The 13,670-nt window shown below is 36.1% G+C and overlaps 1 protein-coding gene and 1 pseudogene across 1 annotated transcript; one reads left to right on the top strand and one right to left on the bottom strand.

Moving 5' to 3' along the window:
- Positions 1–4,970, bottom strand: part of LOC107022203 — a 19,519-nt pseudogene extending 14,549 nt beyond the window's left edge.
- Positions 4,971–12,727: 7,757 nt separating this feature from the next.
- On the top strand, positions 12,728–13,249 carry LOC107022202. Its single transcript, XM_015222882.1, has one exon. It carries the CDS (start codon positions 12,728–12,730, stop codon positions 13,247–13,249), a length of 522 nt encoding a protein of 173 aa, XP_015078368.1.
- The last annotated feature ends 421 nt before the right edge of the window (positions 13,250–13,670 follow it).

Genomic DNA, 13,670 nt, shown 5'->3' with positions numbered 1-13,670 from the left:
TATATATATATATATATATATATATATATATATATATATATATATATGAAATGATGTTTGAGTATATGATGTGCTATGAAAAGTTTTAAATACTCCGCTAAATTCCCTATGAAAATGAGATGAATGATGTCTATGAGACTGTACAAGTCTGAGAGGTCAAGTACTCCATGTTACTTCAAGGGGGTGATCCCCAATCGTAACAACGTTTTGGCGTCAGGTGTCAGATTAAGGTTTGTCTTTAAAATTTAGAATTTGTATTGGGTTTCAGGGTAGAAACCAGGTCATTGTTCAAAAGTCTGGTCCCAATTCAAATGTTGTGCCCCAAGTTTAATTTCAAGGTTGGATTTACGTTCTGGCGTTCGGGTAAGTTCATGATTAAGAAATCATGTCCTAATTCAACAGTTGGGGTTGGATATTGAATCAGTTGTCAAGGTCTAGTATGGGTAATAGTCTGATTCAAAATACAGGTACCTATTAGGATGTCGAGGTCGTATTCTAGTTTTACAGTTGGGTCTTGCATCTGGTGCTAGGGTCTGAACCCAATTTGTAAGTAGGGTATCTCATAAGATCTAGTGTTGAGTCCAAATTCAAAAGTTTAGTCCATATTAGGAGTCAGGGTCAAGTCCCTATTTGAAATTTGGGTCCTAGGTCTAGAGTCACAAGTCGAGGTCGCGTCGCATATTAACTAATGGGGTTCAATCGTACTTCAAAATTTGGGTCCCATATCTAGTGTCAAGGTCAAGTCTGGATTTGGACATCTGATACCAATTAAGATGTGGGGTTGTAGTTTGGGTGTTGGTTCACGTGTTAGGGTGTCTAGGTCGGAACTGAGGTCGGGTGTTGGGGTTTTATCCCATTTTATGTCTTCAGGTGAGCTTAGTTTGAATATCAGGTACTTAAATGAGTATAGGGGTCAGGTCCAAGGTCGAGTGTCAGGACCGGATACCAAATCAGTCATAACATTGTGTTATTGTTTGGTGTTATGATACGCTCAAACTACACCTTCCTAAATAAGCATAAGCGGTCGTAATCAAGTAAAGAACCCAACTAGTAGGTTGGGACGATCCCATGAGAAAAATGGTTTAGACTTAACTTCAAATCACTATTACGTCTATTTAGCCAAAGTCTTTCTGAAAGCAAGTAATTGAAGATTTTTTTAATGAAACAAGTTCCTTAAAAAATCAAAGTTAACAAGTAAGGAAAAGTAAACTGATTTTTTATCACGTTGTGAGACTAACTAGGGTATATGTGTTCCCCACAGGTTCATAACGTCGTATTCCTAACAATAACAATGTTTCCAGTGTTTTGCATGTAAAGTGGTAAGTTATGTATCTCTAAATCCTTGTTTCGACATCTAGAGAATTTCACCACGTACCTCGGTCTGGCTACGTGTGTATAAGTTACTAACCCTTACCTTTACCTCATATTGGACATCATAATCGATGTATGGCTTAGTTATTACTTCACACCAATAGACACTAGTCTATTTAGATAGTATCCCACTAAATCTATGTTGATAATTCCTTCCTTATTAACTACCTCCTTGTTCCGACAGTTAGCAACAACATGAGTTGTAACATTGGCCACTATTAAAAAGACTATTAAATGAAACAATTATCAATACATGCAAAAATAGTATTTGAGAATTGCTTAGTTGCTATGATTACTTTGTTAATTACCCATGGTTCCCACAACCCTAGTTGTGGATTTAGTTACTCATGCAAGTAAGATCCCAATTCATAATATTGGATAAAGAAATCATAAACTTACCTAACAAAAAGAAGAAACCCAGAAAAACAACTTGAAATTGCAAAATTATCCAAAAACCAAATCTGGAATTGATTGATTGCCCAAAGTTTGCAACCAAAAAGGTCCAGCACAAATTAGAACAATAATAATAGTAGCTAACCCTAAAATGAGGTTTTGATCCCCTATTTATAGAAAACACTGTCCTAAAGAAAAAGGAATTAAAATAAGGAAAGTTCTATTTAGAAATGTGGCTTCAATTGAAGACCCCACTGACGAACCATCGATGGAATGACGGTCCATCGACTGTATCCATCAGTCCATACTTGGAATTATTTTTTCTTCACCGGATAACACCTTCTTTGAATCAAACGATGGACCAGAAGTACGGTCCGTCGATCCATCTACGCCCCATCAATGCTTATCCGTAATTCCACACATAGAATCTTGAAGAAGTCAGGTAGTGGAACCTACTCTAAACCAATTGACGGTTCACCAAGATGGTCCGTCGATCAATCAACGTACCTTTGTTTGCTCTCGTGGTTTCACACTTAGTCAGATTTCCCCGATTTTCTCCCTTTGCTTGAACAGTACATCGACAATCACCATCCTGTACACACACAATATTTTTGTGTCTAAAATGTGGTCTTTTTTTAAAGACTATTAAAAAGGGACGAGATCCAACATCGAGCGAGTTGCATTTACATGTCCATGCGCATGGTCATGATGGCAAATCTTTTATTGGCGAACGCTCTTGAATTATCCGTGAAGTTCAAAATATTGAAACTTATCTGAAGTTTTACATGTCATTTCTTATTAGAAGAAAAAACATGGCTTAAAATTTTGTTGAATGTAGTATAAGAATAGATGGTGATTTATGATCTTGGGATTCCTGTCCTCTTTTTCCTTGTTCTCAGGCTACTGTTCCTTTTTTTTATTCCAGAGGTGTCTGCTTTGTTTTTGTTTCTTTTCTCAGCTTCATGATCTTTTCTTCTTTGCTATTCATCATCCATTTTCTTGATTGTGCATACATCTACCACGTGTCCTTGATGCTTTCAATAAATACAATAGTCTGATTCATTGCAAGATCATTGGTCAATAGACATTCTTTAGGTGAGGTTTCGAGTACTTCCATTCTTGGTGAAGTATCAACTTAATTCAAATTATTTGCTTGGATAAAAAAAAGCAAAAAAGTAAATAAATGTAACTACAAGGAAAAAGACCTAGCATAGTTTAACATGGCATGAGTCACCTTTTCCACAGGTTGTTGATTATTGTCATGACCAATCTGTTGTTTGCCATTGTTTTTGTGATCATTGTTGTCATCACCTTTATTTCTTACCCGATTATCTTCCCTGTATGTTTTTTTTTAATGAGAAGTCATCTTCCTTTTTGAATTCTGGAAAGCACAGAAGTTCCAAAATGTCTTCAATGAGTATGGCTGAAAAATTTCATGTGTTTGTTCTAGACCATAGTTGTCCAATGTAATTTCATCCAAAGTCCAGTGAATTTCATCATCTAATGTAACCTTGTCAATCAATAGTAATTGTTGTTCTCTATTTAAAGTTGATCCAAATTCCATGAGGGTTAATTTGTTTGCTGCACATTTAATTAAGTTAAAAGGTTATGCATGTTTTTGCCTTTTTCTTCCATTATAATTTTATTTCTAATCTTTATTGATCTCTTTATCGTTATTTATTATAGGAAAAATGAAGAAATATTATGGGAAAAAATAACCTTCCAATGTGATATTGATCAATGTGAAGCATAATATCAAGCTGCCGGGGAAGGAAAGAAGAAAAGAATATACGGTCTTGGATTTGTAGCAAAAACATACTATGGGCAGAATCTTTGTGGCTCATCATCTGTAGCACCTTCAGTTTCTCAATCAACATCGACAAGAAGTATGGATGTGTTTGTAAAGGAAATGATTTCTGCCCTTACTAATAAATTTTTTTCAATTATTATGGATCGGGTACAACAAGTGCTTACTCCCATTGACAATCCATCACTTGTGACACTCATGGTGCCTCCTACTACTACTAATGAGGATGTGGTAGATCCAATAGTTTCAGGTGATCAGGGTAACCCTTAATTAGGCTCTTGTAGTAAGTGATTTGTTGCTATCTAGGGATTTTGAACCCTCTAAATATTAGTTTATATGAAATATTTGTTATTTAGAGGTATTTCGTAATATTTTAGCAACATATTTAGTGACAATTTGGTGGTTGCTACAAAAAAAATAATTGCAACGCATTAGCAACAAAACATTTTAGTGACAAATATACCGGCTCAAATAGCAGAATATTTTGTGACGGAATAGTGACAGAAATTCCATGGAAAATTTATTTGAAATAACGAAATTAATTATGAAATTAGCAATGATTATTTCTGACAGATTAGTGACAGAAATTCAGTTGCAAATTTATTTGAAATGACAAAATTGTTTATGAAATTAACAACGAATTATATAAGTATAACGATAGATTAGTCTGTCTCTAACAAGTAGCGACAGATATCATTCGTCTCTAATTCGTTGCTAAACTTGTGACAGAACACATTTTTCGTTGCTAAGAAATTACTAATGAGCGAAATAGCAACAACCAACAATCCGTCGCAAATCCAATTTAGCAATAGAAAAACATTGATTAGCGACGGATTTCGTCAGTCGCTAAATACTGTTTTTTGTAGTGTCTTCTCATATTCTCTTGGAACCTCATTACACTATCAGATTATTGGGTTTCCTAGTTTAGGTGTTAGTTGAAGATCATGGAGTGGGTGCCTATTTATGTACTGCTTAGATCCAACACATTCAACTTATTTTCACCTTTGTATGCAAGCACAATCTAAGACGTGATATCATTTTTTCAGCCATCATGCTTCATGTTTCATGCTTTTATACTTGTACAAATTACTACATGCCAGTTCAACAAAAAATTAAGCAGTCTCTTGGGGGAAAAGAACACAGACAAGAAAACCCCAAGAGAGGATTATGAGTTGTATTACTCAGACTTCACCCTACCACTCACTTACCATTTACCCCATCCCCAAGAAAAAAAACTTACAATTTTCCCCTGTGTAGTAAAATCAAAATAATAGGGTGGTAGATGAAGCATAATTGTGGCGATATCGCCGAAGAACTACCAACATGTGTGTGGGTCCGGTTACCCGAAACCAACTAGATCATCAACTTCATCAACTAGGACACTCTCAGTAGTGCCCATATCAACCGCTGCACCATCACTAGTGCTTCTCTCATTGGACTATGGTATCGGACTAAAAGCCCCAACAGCCATCGCCCGTGATCTCTGTTGATGGAGCTCCTCATCAGCCAAGGAAGCTCTACTAGCCCGCTCTAACTCCGACCTCTCTCTCTTTTTAGAACGGGCCTCATCACCGGCCTCTGTGGTATGGCTGGAACGCTGACTCTTGTAACACACTCGCTGCTCAAATGGTGGCTCAACAGTAGGCCGGAACAAGGCGTCCAGATATGTGTTCTCTGCTAGCTCTATGGGCACACTCACCGGCTAAGTCCTCCTCATCTCCAAGATGGAATCTACATCAGCATGCAAACTAGCAACCACATCCTTAAGGGCTGTGAAGTCTATGTAAGGGCTGGTTGTGCTAGCACACACACCTCTAAGCCATCTAGGCGTTGGTGAACCGCCTCAATTTTTTGCTCGGTTTGCTGTACCACCGTCTTCTCAATTCGGCCCTCAGCCTTAGCAATGGATTTCTGCATTCAAATGGTTGAGAAAGGTGCAAATCTGGGCCTCCAACATATCGACCCGAGCTAGAGGAATCAGTGCTGTAGATGGGGATGGGGATCGAGATGAGCTGGGGGCCTGACTGAAAGCATGGGTGGAATCAGCTTGGGTGGTATCAACAGTCTCTAAAGTAGCAAGGTCTGCCCCTTGTTCTAACTCCACAGTGTCCGCCAAATTCACGCTCAATGGCGGCATCTCAATCCGAAAATTGATTGATTGCCCAAAGATTGCAACAAAAAATCTCCAACACAAAATAGAACAACAAAAATAGTAGCTAACCCCAAAACGAGGTTTTAATCCACTATTTATAGAAAACATTATCCTAAAGAAAAATGAATTGAAATAAGGAAATTTCTATCCAGAAACGCGGCTTGAATCAACGACCCCACTGAACAACGGTTCATCGACTGCCTCCATCAGTCCATACTTATAATGAATTTATTCTTCACCGAATAGAACTTTCTTGGAATCAAATGATGAACCAGCAGTACGGTCCGTCGAACCATCTACGCCCCGTCGATGCTCCTAAGTCGTTCCACACTTAGAATCTTGAAGAAGTCAGGTACTGGAACCTTTTCTGAATAATCGACAGTTCACCAGTACGGTCCAATCAATCGACAGACCGTCGTTTGCTCTCTTGGTTCCACACTTAGTCAGATTTCCCCGATCTTCTTCCTTTGCCTGAACTTTACGTCGATGGTCACCACCTACAGACCGTAGATTGAATGACAGACTGCCGATGAACTTCGTAGATCATCTTCTTTAATTTTTCCAGCTGCCTTATGCTCTCTCAAGATGGACATTTTTCCTGTAAAACCAAACATAAAACCTTGTTAAAACTACTACAAGGTCGAGTGTCAGGGTCGGATACCAAATCAATCATAACATTGTGTTCTAGTTTGGAGTTGGGGTCGGGTCCTGAATCAATAATAAAAAAGGTATCAAAATTGTACTATTGTTTCTAAAAGGTATATTCTACTATATAGCCGAAAAAAATCTAGAAAATGTTTTTCATTCACTCCATTAGTTTCTAAGTTACATTATTTGATGTTCATTAAAAAATAATAGTTTTTTTTATATTATGAAATGTGGATTAGAATAGCAAATTTTGAAATAATCTTTTAAGGACTACAATATATAAGGAAGGATATCCAGTTTTTGTAGTCTTCACATGATTTTCTTGACATTTCTATTCGATGTTTTAAAAAAATATAAGTCCTCACATATTTGTTAAATTGTAAGAACTTTAATTATTTTCTACAATGCTTTTACAAATGATGATATGATGAAAAAGGTAATATAGAACCTACAAAAATATTTATCTCAGTACCTCCTTATAAAGTTATTGTAAACATAAACTCAATGTACGTTAGGATTTGAAAGAAGATGATTCATATAGGGATGTTATAGAAACATAGTTGAAGAAATTATCGTGGTACCTCCTTATTCAAACCATATGTTATCACAATTATCAGTGTTGAGAAAGTGTTCAAAGAACTATATGAAAAACCTAGTGAGGGAAATACGATGACCAATTTGTAGAAGCTGAGATTTAATATTGATAGTCCATCAAAAACCAACCTAACATATGAAAAAAAAGTTTCTTTAGACATTAGTTACCAACTTTACATTTATTGGGACACAAATAAACTTAACAAATCAAAACTTTTATCATAAAAAAAGGAAATAATTATTCTAACTTTCAATTTCAATCTCAAAATAGGTTTAGTTACAGACATAAAATATTACTTTTATAATATTATTTATATTGTAAAACTAAATCAAAATAAGACAAGAAACATAAAAAATAAAGCAATAGAAATAGAGAGACAAAAGATGAGAGCATTTCTTATTCTTCAAAGTATTCATCCAATATTCAAGTGTATACAATATACATGAACCGTCATGCCTCAATTTATAGTATAACATAGAGGCATACAAAAGGTTAGTCACAAAAACGACATTAATATGAATATAATGTGGAGGTTATGAAAGTGAAAGGTTACAAGAATAATGGTTATAAAGGTGTAGGTTATGGAGGTTGTGATCATCTTTATAATGAGGAAAATAATGGAGATAATGGGTGAGTAACTACTTGGTGTAGTGTACATCCACACTTTAATATTTTATAACACTCTCCCTTGGATGTCCATTGATAATATGTCTCGTTAAAACCTTACTAAGAAAAAACCCTATGGGAAAAATTCTAGTGAAGGAAAAAGAGTACACATTTCTTTTAATACGTTTGAATGTTGCCTTGTTAAAAACCTTACCAGAAAAACCCATTTGGGACAAAACCATGGTTAAGGAAAAGAGTAAAATGCATATTTTTCTCCCCCCCCCCCAATAAAAATTTTACTTAATATCTTGGAGATGATGCATTCCAATCTTATATGACAACTTCTCAAATATTGATGTTAGTAATCCTTAGTGACTAAGTTTATAAGATTGTCACTTGAATGAGACTTTGAACGTCTATCTCACCATTTTGTTGAAGATCATGTGTGAAAACGACTTTTGGTGAAATATGTTGTGCCTGATATCCTTTGGTTATATCCTCCATTCAATTGAGCTATATATTATTTTCGTATATGGTGGCTGGAATATCCTTTGTCAAAGCAAAACTACATATTTTCTGAATATGATAGATTAGATTACAACCAAACACACCCTTAACTTACTTCATTGATAAATATGATTTGAAGAAGTGCTTACAAATGTTTGTTGAATGCCAACATATTGTTGTGCCTCCATATGTAAGCAAATAGCTCATTTGCGATTGAGATTTATGTAGATCAAATAAATATTTTGCATCTACATAATCAAATCATTTCTGACTCATGAGAGATTGATCAATTTCATTGAAGCTCGTCTTTTCTTCTCAAAGAAAGTCACGCATCTTCTAGCATTTGTATAACTAAAAATTTGTAATTGCACCAATTGCAGTGATACATAACATTTTAAATAATTTTCATGTGATAGAAAAAGATCATTTCTTTGTGTTAACCAATCTCAAACAATGGAATAGATTTAAGACCTTTAAATCCTTCAAGGATTTTCATATAACCTTCATCGTCTAGTTAGACGTTTTTTAATCATTCATTATGCATATTCAAGTATTTCATCTATTTCCAGATTGAAACAAGTCTCAATGCATTCACCATTGGAGAACATATCTCCATTTAATAATGTCAGGACTTCTGCGAAAATTCTTTATGTCCCGAGGCACGAACCATACTTTGTATTTTATGGTTATACCTTCGCACAATGATTCATTGTACCCTCACTGACATATATTTTAATCTATGAACTATATGTTCAAAAGCATCATTTTTCTAAGTGAAACAAAATATACTTGAATAGTGTTAATCATTTATCTGTCCATACTATTTGACAGATTCGAATTTAAGATCCTCGTAACCATTTATAGCATTGAGTGCTACATCATATCAAATATATTGTAGATGGTCATTTTGATATCGATTCCAATACGACATAACTTATCGAGATCTCTTTATTTTTTTTTATCATTTTCAGGTACTTGAACCTTTGTCAAGGTTTTATAAAATGTTATGTCATAGTGCTCTTCAAAGCACTTTCCTCATTAGCAATGACCACTTTGATGATTTGTTCCTCTCTTTTATCAAGGAGTTTTACATTTGGAATCCATTGTTCTATCAAGCTTCAGGCGTACCATAGACTCAGACTATGTATTGGATCATTTGAAGCTTAATTAAAATATTGGGTCAGCAAATACATCTGGCAAATTACTTGCAACATTTTGAAAATATCTTTTGAACTTCAAGTTCACATTTTTTTAACAAGGATCTAGATAATCCACCCCACACATAACTTTCAGGTGCTACACATATCTCCCACTAATGTGAGGAAATCTATTATTCACCCTCATCCTCATTTTGGGACCCATCTTGGTGCATGGAGCAATAAAATCATATGTGAGCACATCAAATTTTTTGATGGAAATTATTTGGTGCCTGACCCTGAAACAATTGTGTTGGGAAAACCTTGTTGGCTTGATGCATACATGTTAAATACACTTATCTCATATCAAATTTTATTTGAGAGATTTGTTCTCATAATCACCAGTCTAGCTATAATTGCAGGCATACAATTTCCGCTAAGCCAACCAACATTATCAACATGACTTTATAGTTTAGAATTGTGCTCTTAATTTAGTAATTCGAGCAAACAACCTTACAAAAACCAATTTGTAAGTTGATACAAATACACATGTTACCATACTATAGATGCATCTATTAAATCATAATTGTAAATGATCCACATGACAGGTGAACGACCCATATTACCTTTTAATATGTTCCAAACAATTTTAGGGGATACGATCCCAACCTTAGTTGGTTCAATGACCATTTTATCATGAGAACAAGCTACAAAAGAGAATTCTTGAAGAATCTTTTATTTTTTCAACATATAGCCTCGTGAATTCACAATTTCTTTTCCATCACCTTTGAATCGGAATGACCAACCGATTATGCCAACTGATATTTATTCAAGTAAACTTCTAGATTACTTTTAGGTGTGATTCCATCACCATGACCGTATTTGTATCCAACAAACAATGGGAAAAAAATTTGATAATTATACATAAATATTTATTACCCACTTTGATTGTAGTAATTTGAAGATATTAAATCTTCCCACAATTTATACTCTCAATATAATATTTGTTTTTCATTCTTTAATCAGGGAAGTCTGGCAAGTATGGTACCACAATTGGCATCGACGGTCCGTGGATCAATCGATGGACCGCACTTGTGAACCATAGTTTGTGACTACAAGGGTTCCAGTACCTGATATTTGAAGAATCTAAGTATAGAGTGACAGCGGAGCATCAACAGAGATTATATGGAATGATGTACCATACTGTTGTTCCGTTGTTTGATTCAAAGAGCGTGTCATCTGGAGAAAAAAAATATTTCTAGGTCCTGGCTTACGGAAGAAAACCACGAATCGTGAATCGATCGACGACCCGCGAGTTGTCTCGTCGATTGAAGACGCATGCCTAAAAAAAACATTCCTTATTTGAATTCCATTTTCATTAAGACTTTTTTCTATAAATAGTGGGATAAAAACCTAGTTTTGGGGGTTGACTATTATTACTTTTGTTTTAGTTCTTGATTTTAGGAATTGTTCTTTGCAACTTTAGCAAATTATCGAATTTTAGATTCTATTTAAAGATTTTTGTGTGAAATTCAATCTGCAATTTCTGGGTTTATTCTTATTGCTAAGTAATTTCATGATTTCTTCATCTAAAAGCATGAATTGTGATCTTGCGAACATCTAAATCCACAACTAGGGTTGTAGGTACCATGAGGGATTAATAATGTATAACTAGTAATAAAGCAATTCTGGAATATTGTTTTTTCATGCATTGATAATTCTTACGTTTAGAAGTATTTTTAACAAGAGCACGCGTTAGATATTGCCTTGTAGCTACTTGCCGAACCAAGGAGGTAGTTAATAAGAAAAGAATTATCAACATAGATTTAGTGTGATTCTATCTAATAGACTAGTGTCGATTGGTGCGAAATAGTAACTAATCCATAGATCGATTATGATGTCTAATATGAGGTAATGGTAATGGTTAGTAAATTATACACATGTTGTTGGACCAAGGTGCGGGGTGAAATTCTCTATATGTCGGACCAAGGATATAGAGATACCTAACTTATCACTTTGCATGTAATACACTAGGAAATGATTGTCATTACTAGGAATACCGCGTTATGAACTTGTGGGGAACATACATACCCTATTTATATTCTCATCTTGATATCAACAAAAGTTTTCTTTTGTTCACTTGATAATCTCATAATTGAAGGAATTTTGTTTCATAAATCCCCCCCCCCCTCTTTTACTTTTATTGCTTCGGAAATACCATGATTAAAAAGAGATAATTGTAGGTTAAAGTTAAATCAAAACTATATTCCTTGTAGGATTGACCCTACCTACTAGTTGGGCTCTTTACTTGATGACAACCGCTTACGCTTCTTTAGGGAGGTGTAGTTTGAGCGTGTCAAATTTTGGCACCGCTGCCGGGGAAATTTGGCTTTTAGATTAATTTTAACTACGTTATTGAAATTTAGTCTACTATTTCATAATTTTACTTTTTCGTTGTGTTTTGGTCTCTCTCAGGTCTAGCTCTAGTGTATGCCAAGTACACGGAGCCGAGGGAACCACTCACTCCTTACGATCTCGAATTGAATCAAACATTGTGAAGGATGAGAAATCAAGGGGTCCCAGATAATCAAAACAGAGAGAATATAGGTGATGGAGCAGGCTGGAAATCTCTAATATTGATCGGTGCAAAAAACCGGGTGCTAGTTGAGAATCAGTTTTGAGATGCCTTAAGAGTGCAACCTCAAGCTGCCCCACGACGTCAGGATCATTGTAGAGGCAACGTGAATATTGCAGACTCTACCCTCGGGGCACACATTCGTGGTGATTAGTAGCCTGATGCAGATGCTCACCGCGAGGGGTTTATTTTTTAGACTTCCATCGGAAGATCCACATGCTCATATAATCAATCTAAGAGTGCACTACCTGGAGAGTTGGTGAGTAGCTCTAGGGATAGATTGACTGCGTTCGTGAGGGGGTGTCTTGAATCATCGCATTGATGATGAGTCACTGAATGAGTATTTCTATAGAGGTCAAGATGACAACAATAAAGCGGTGCTTGATACTATTTCTAGTGAATCCTATGGAGAATGCAGATATGTTTAGATTGCTGAGAAGTTGGAGATGATATCTTGCAACAACAAAGCTTGGAGCACTAGAAAGTTGGACACTGGGCAAAGCACCTATTAAAGCTACAAATAATCCAGCCGCAGATCAGATTCATAAAGAAATGGGGCAGATGAGAATCGAGTTGAGGTTGGTCTTGAAGCATGTGAGTGGAGGCGCAGAGAAGGTGAATGCTGTAAATAATCTGACTAGACCCACACCACCGGCAGAAGAGTATTACTATGAAGAGGATGCATATGCAATTACTGATCAAACGGGGGGTTTCCGTCCAAACTCCTTATGTTCAAAGCAGGATAATTGGCACCAAGGTCAAGAAAATCAAGGTCGGAACTAATCGCGACGACAACTTCAATCGGAACACCTACAGTAACAAGCACGATCGGGTTGGGCTATATGTTCCTCCTCAAAATAGGGAAGGTGGAGGTAGTATGGCACGGATTGAGAATATGATGCAGAAGAGGATGAGGAGGTTTGAGGAAACTAATGAGAATGTCAAGGATATGAGAAGTGACCTATCTGGAATTAGACAAAAGGTGGATGCACATGTTGTCTCGATAAACCACCTTGAGCTACAGATGACTCAGTTGTCTACTATAGTGAACCCACGCCAACCTGGCACTCTTTCAAGCAACACTATCCAGAACCCAAAGAATGATGGGCATTACATGGCAGTAACTTCTAGAGAAGGTAAGCATACCATTGACCAACCTATGTCGTCTACAGTAGAAGGTGATATGAGAAAGAAAGATGAGGTAGCAGAATCTAGTGGAGAGTTGGGTGATACAACAAAGAAAGAAGTAGAGTTATTGCATAAAGTGGTCCCCGTCCCCAGACCTCCACCACCATTTCCACCGAGATTGGAGAAGAAAATGGAGGATGGGAAATATTGCCGATTTATCATTATGTTGAAGCAGTTTTCCATCAATATTCCATTTATAAAAGCTTTATAGCAAATGTCTGGATATGCTAAGTTTATGAAGGATATGGTGACAAGAAGTGGTTGGTGCGTTTTAACGATGATAACAGAATGCAACATTGTAGTGTTATTGCCACAAGGTCTCTTGTGCAGAAGAAGGAGTATCCAGGCGCCTTCACTATTCCATGTACTGTTGGTTTGCTACAATTTGCAAAGGCATTGTGTGATCTTGGTGCAATCATAAATCTTATGCCATTGTCAACTAATAAGAAGTTAAGCTTGGGAGATCCAAAGCCTACCACGATGTTGTTCTTGATGGCTGATCGAACTCTGAAGAGGCCCATATGTGTACTACATGATGTGCTTGTGAATGTGCAGTCGTTCATATTTTCGGCCGATTTTGTGATTTTTGACTGTGAGGTTAATTTTTTAGGTCCCTATAATCTTGGGAGACC

Source organism: Solanum pennellii, chromosome 6 (genome assembly GCF_001406875.1).
Source record: "Solanum pennellii chromosome 6, SPENNV200".
Taxonomy (NCBI): Eukaryota; Viridiplantae; Streptophyta; class Magnoliopsida; order Solanales; family Solanaceae; genus Solanum; species Solanum pennellii.
Note: the sequence above shows the minus strand (reverse complement) of the source record. Positions and strands in the feature narration are given on the sequence as shown.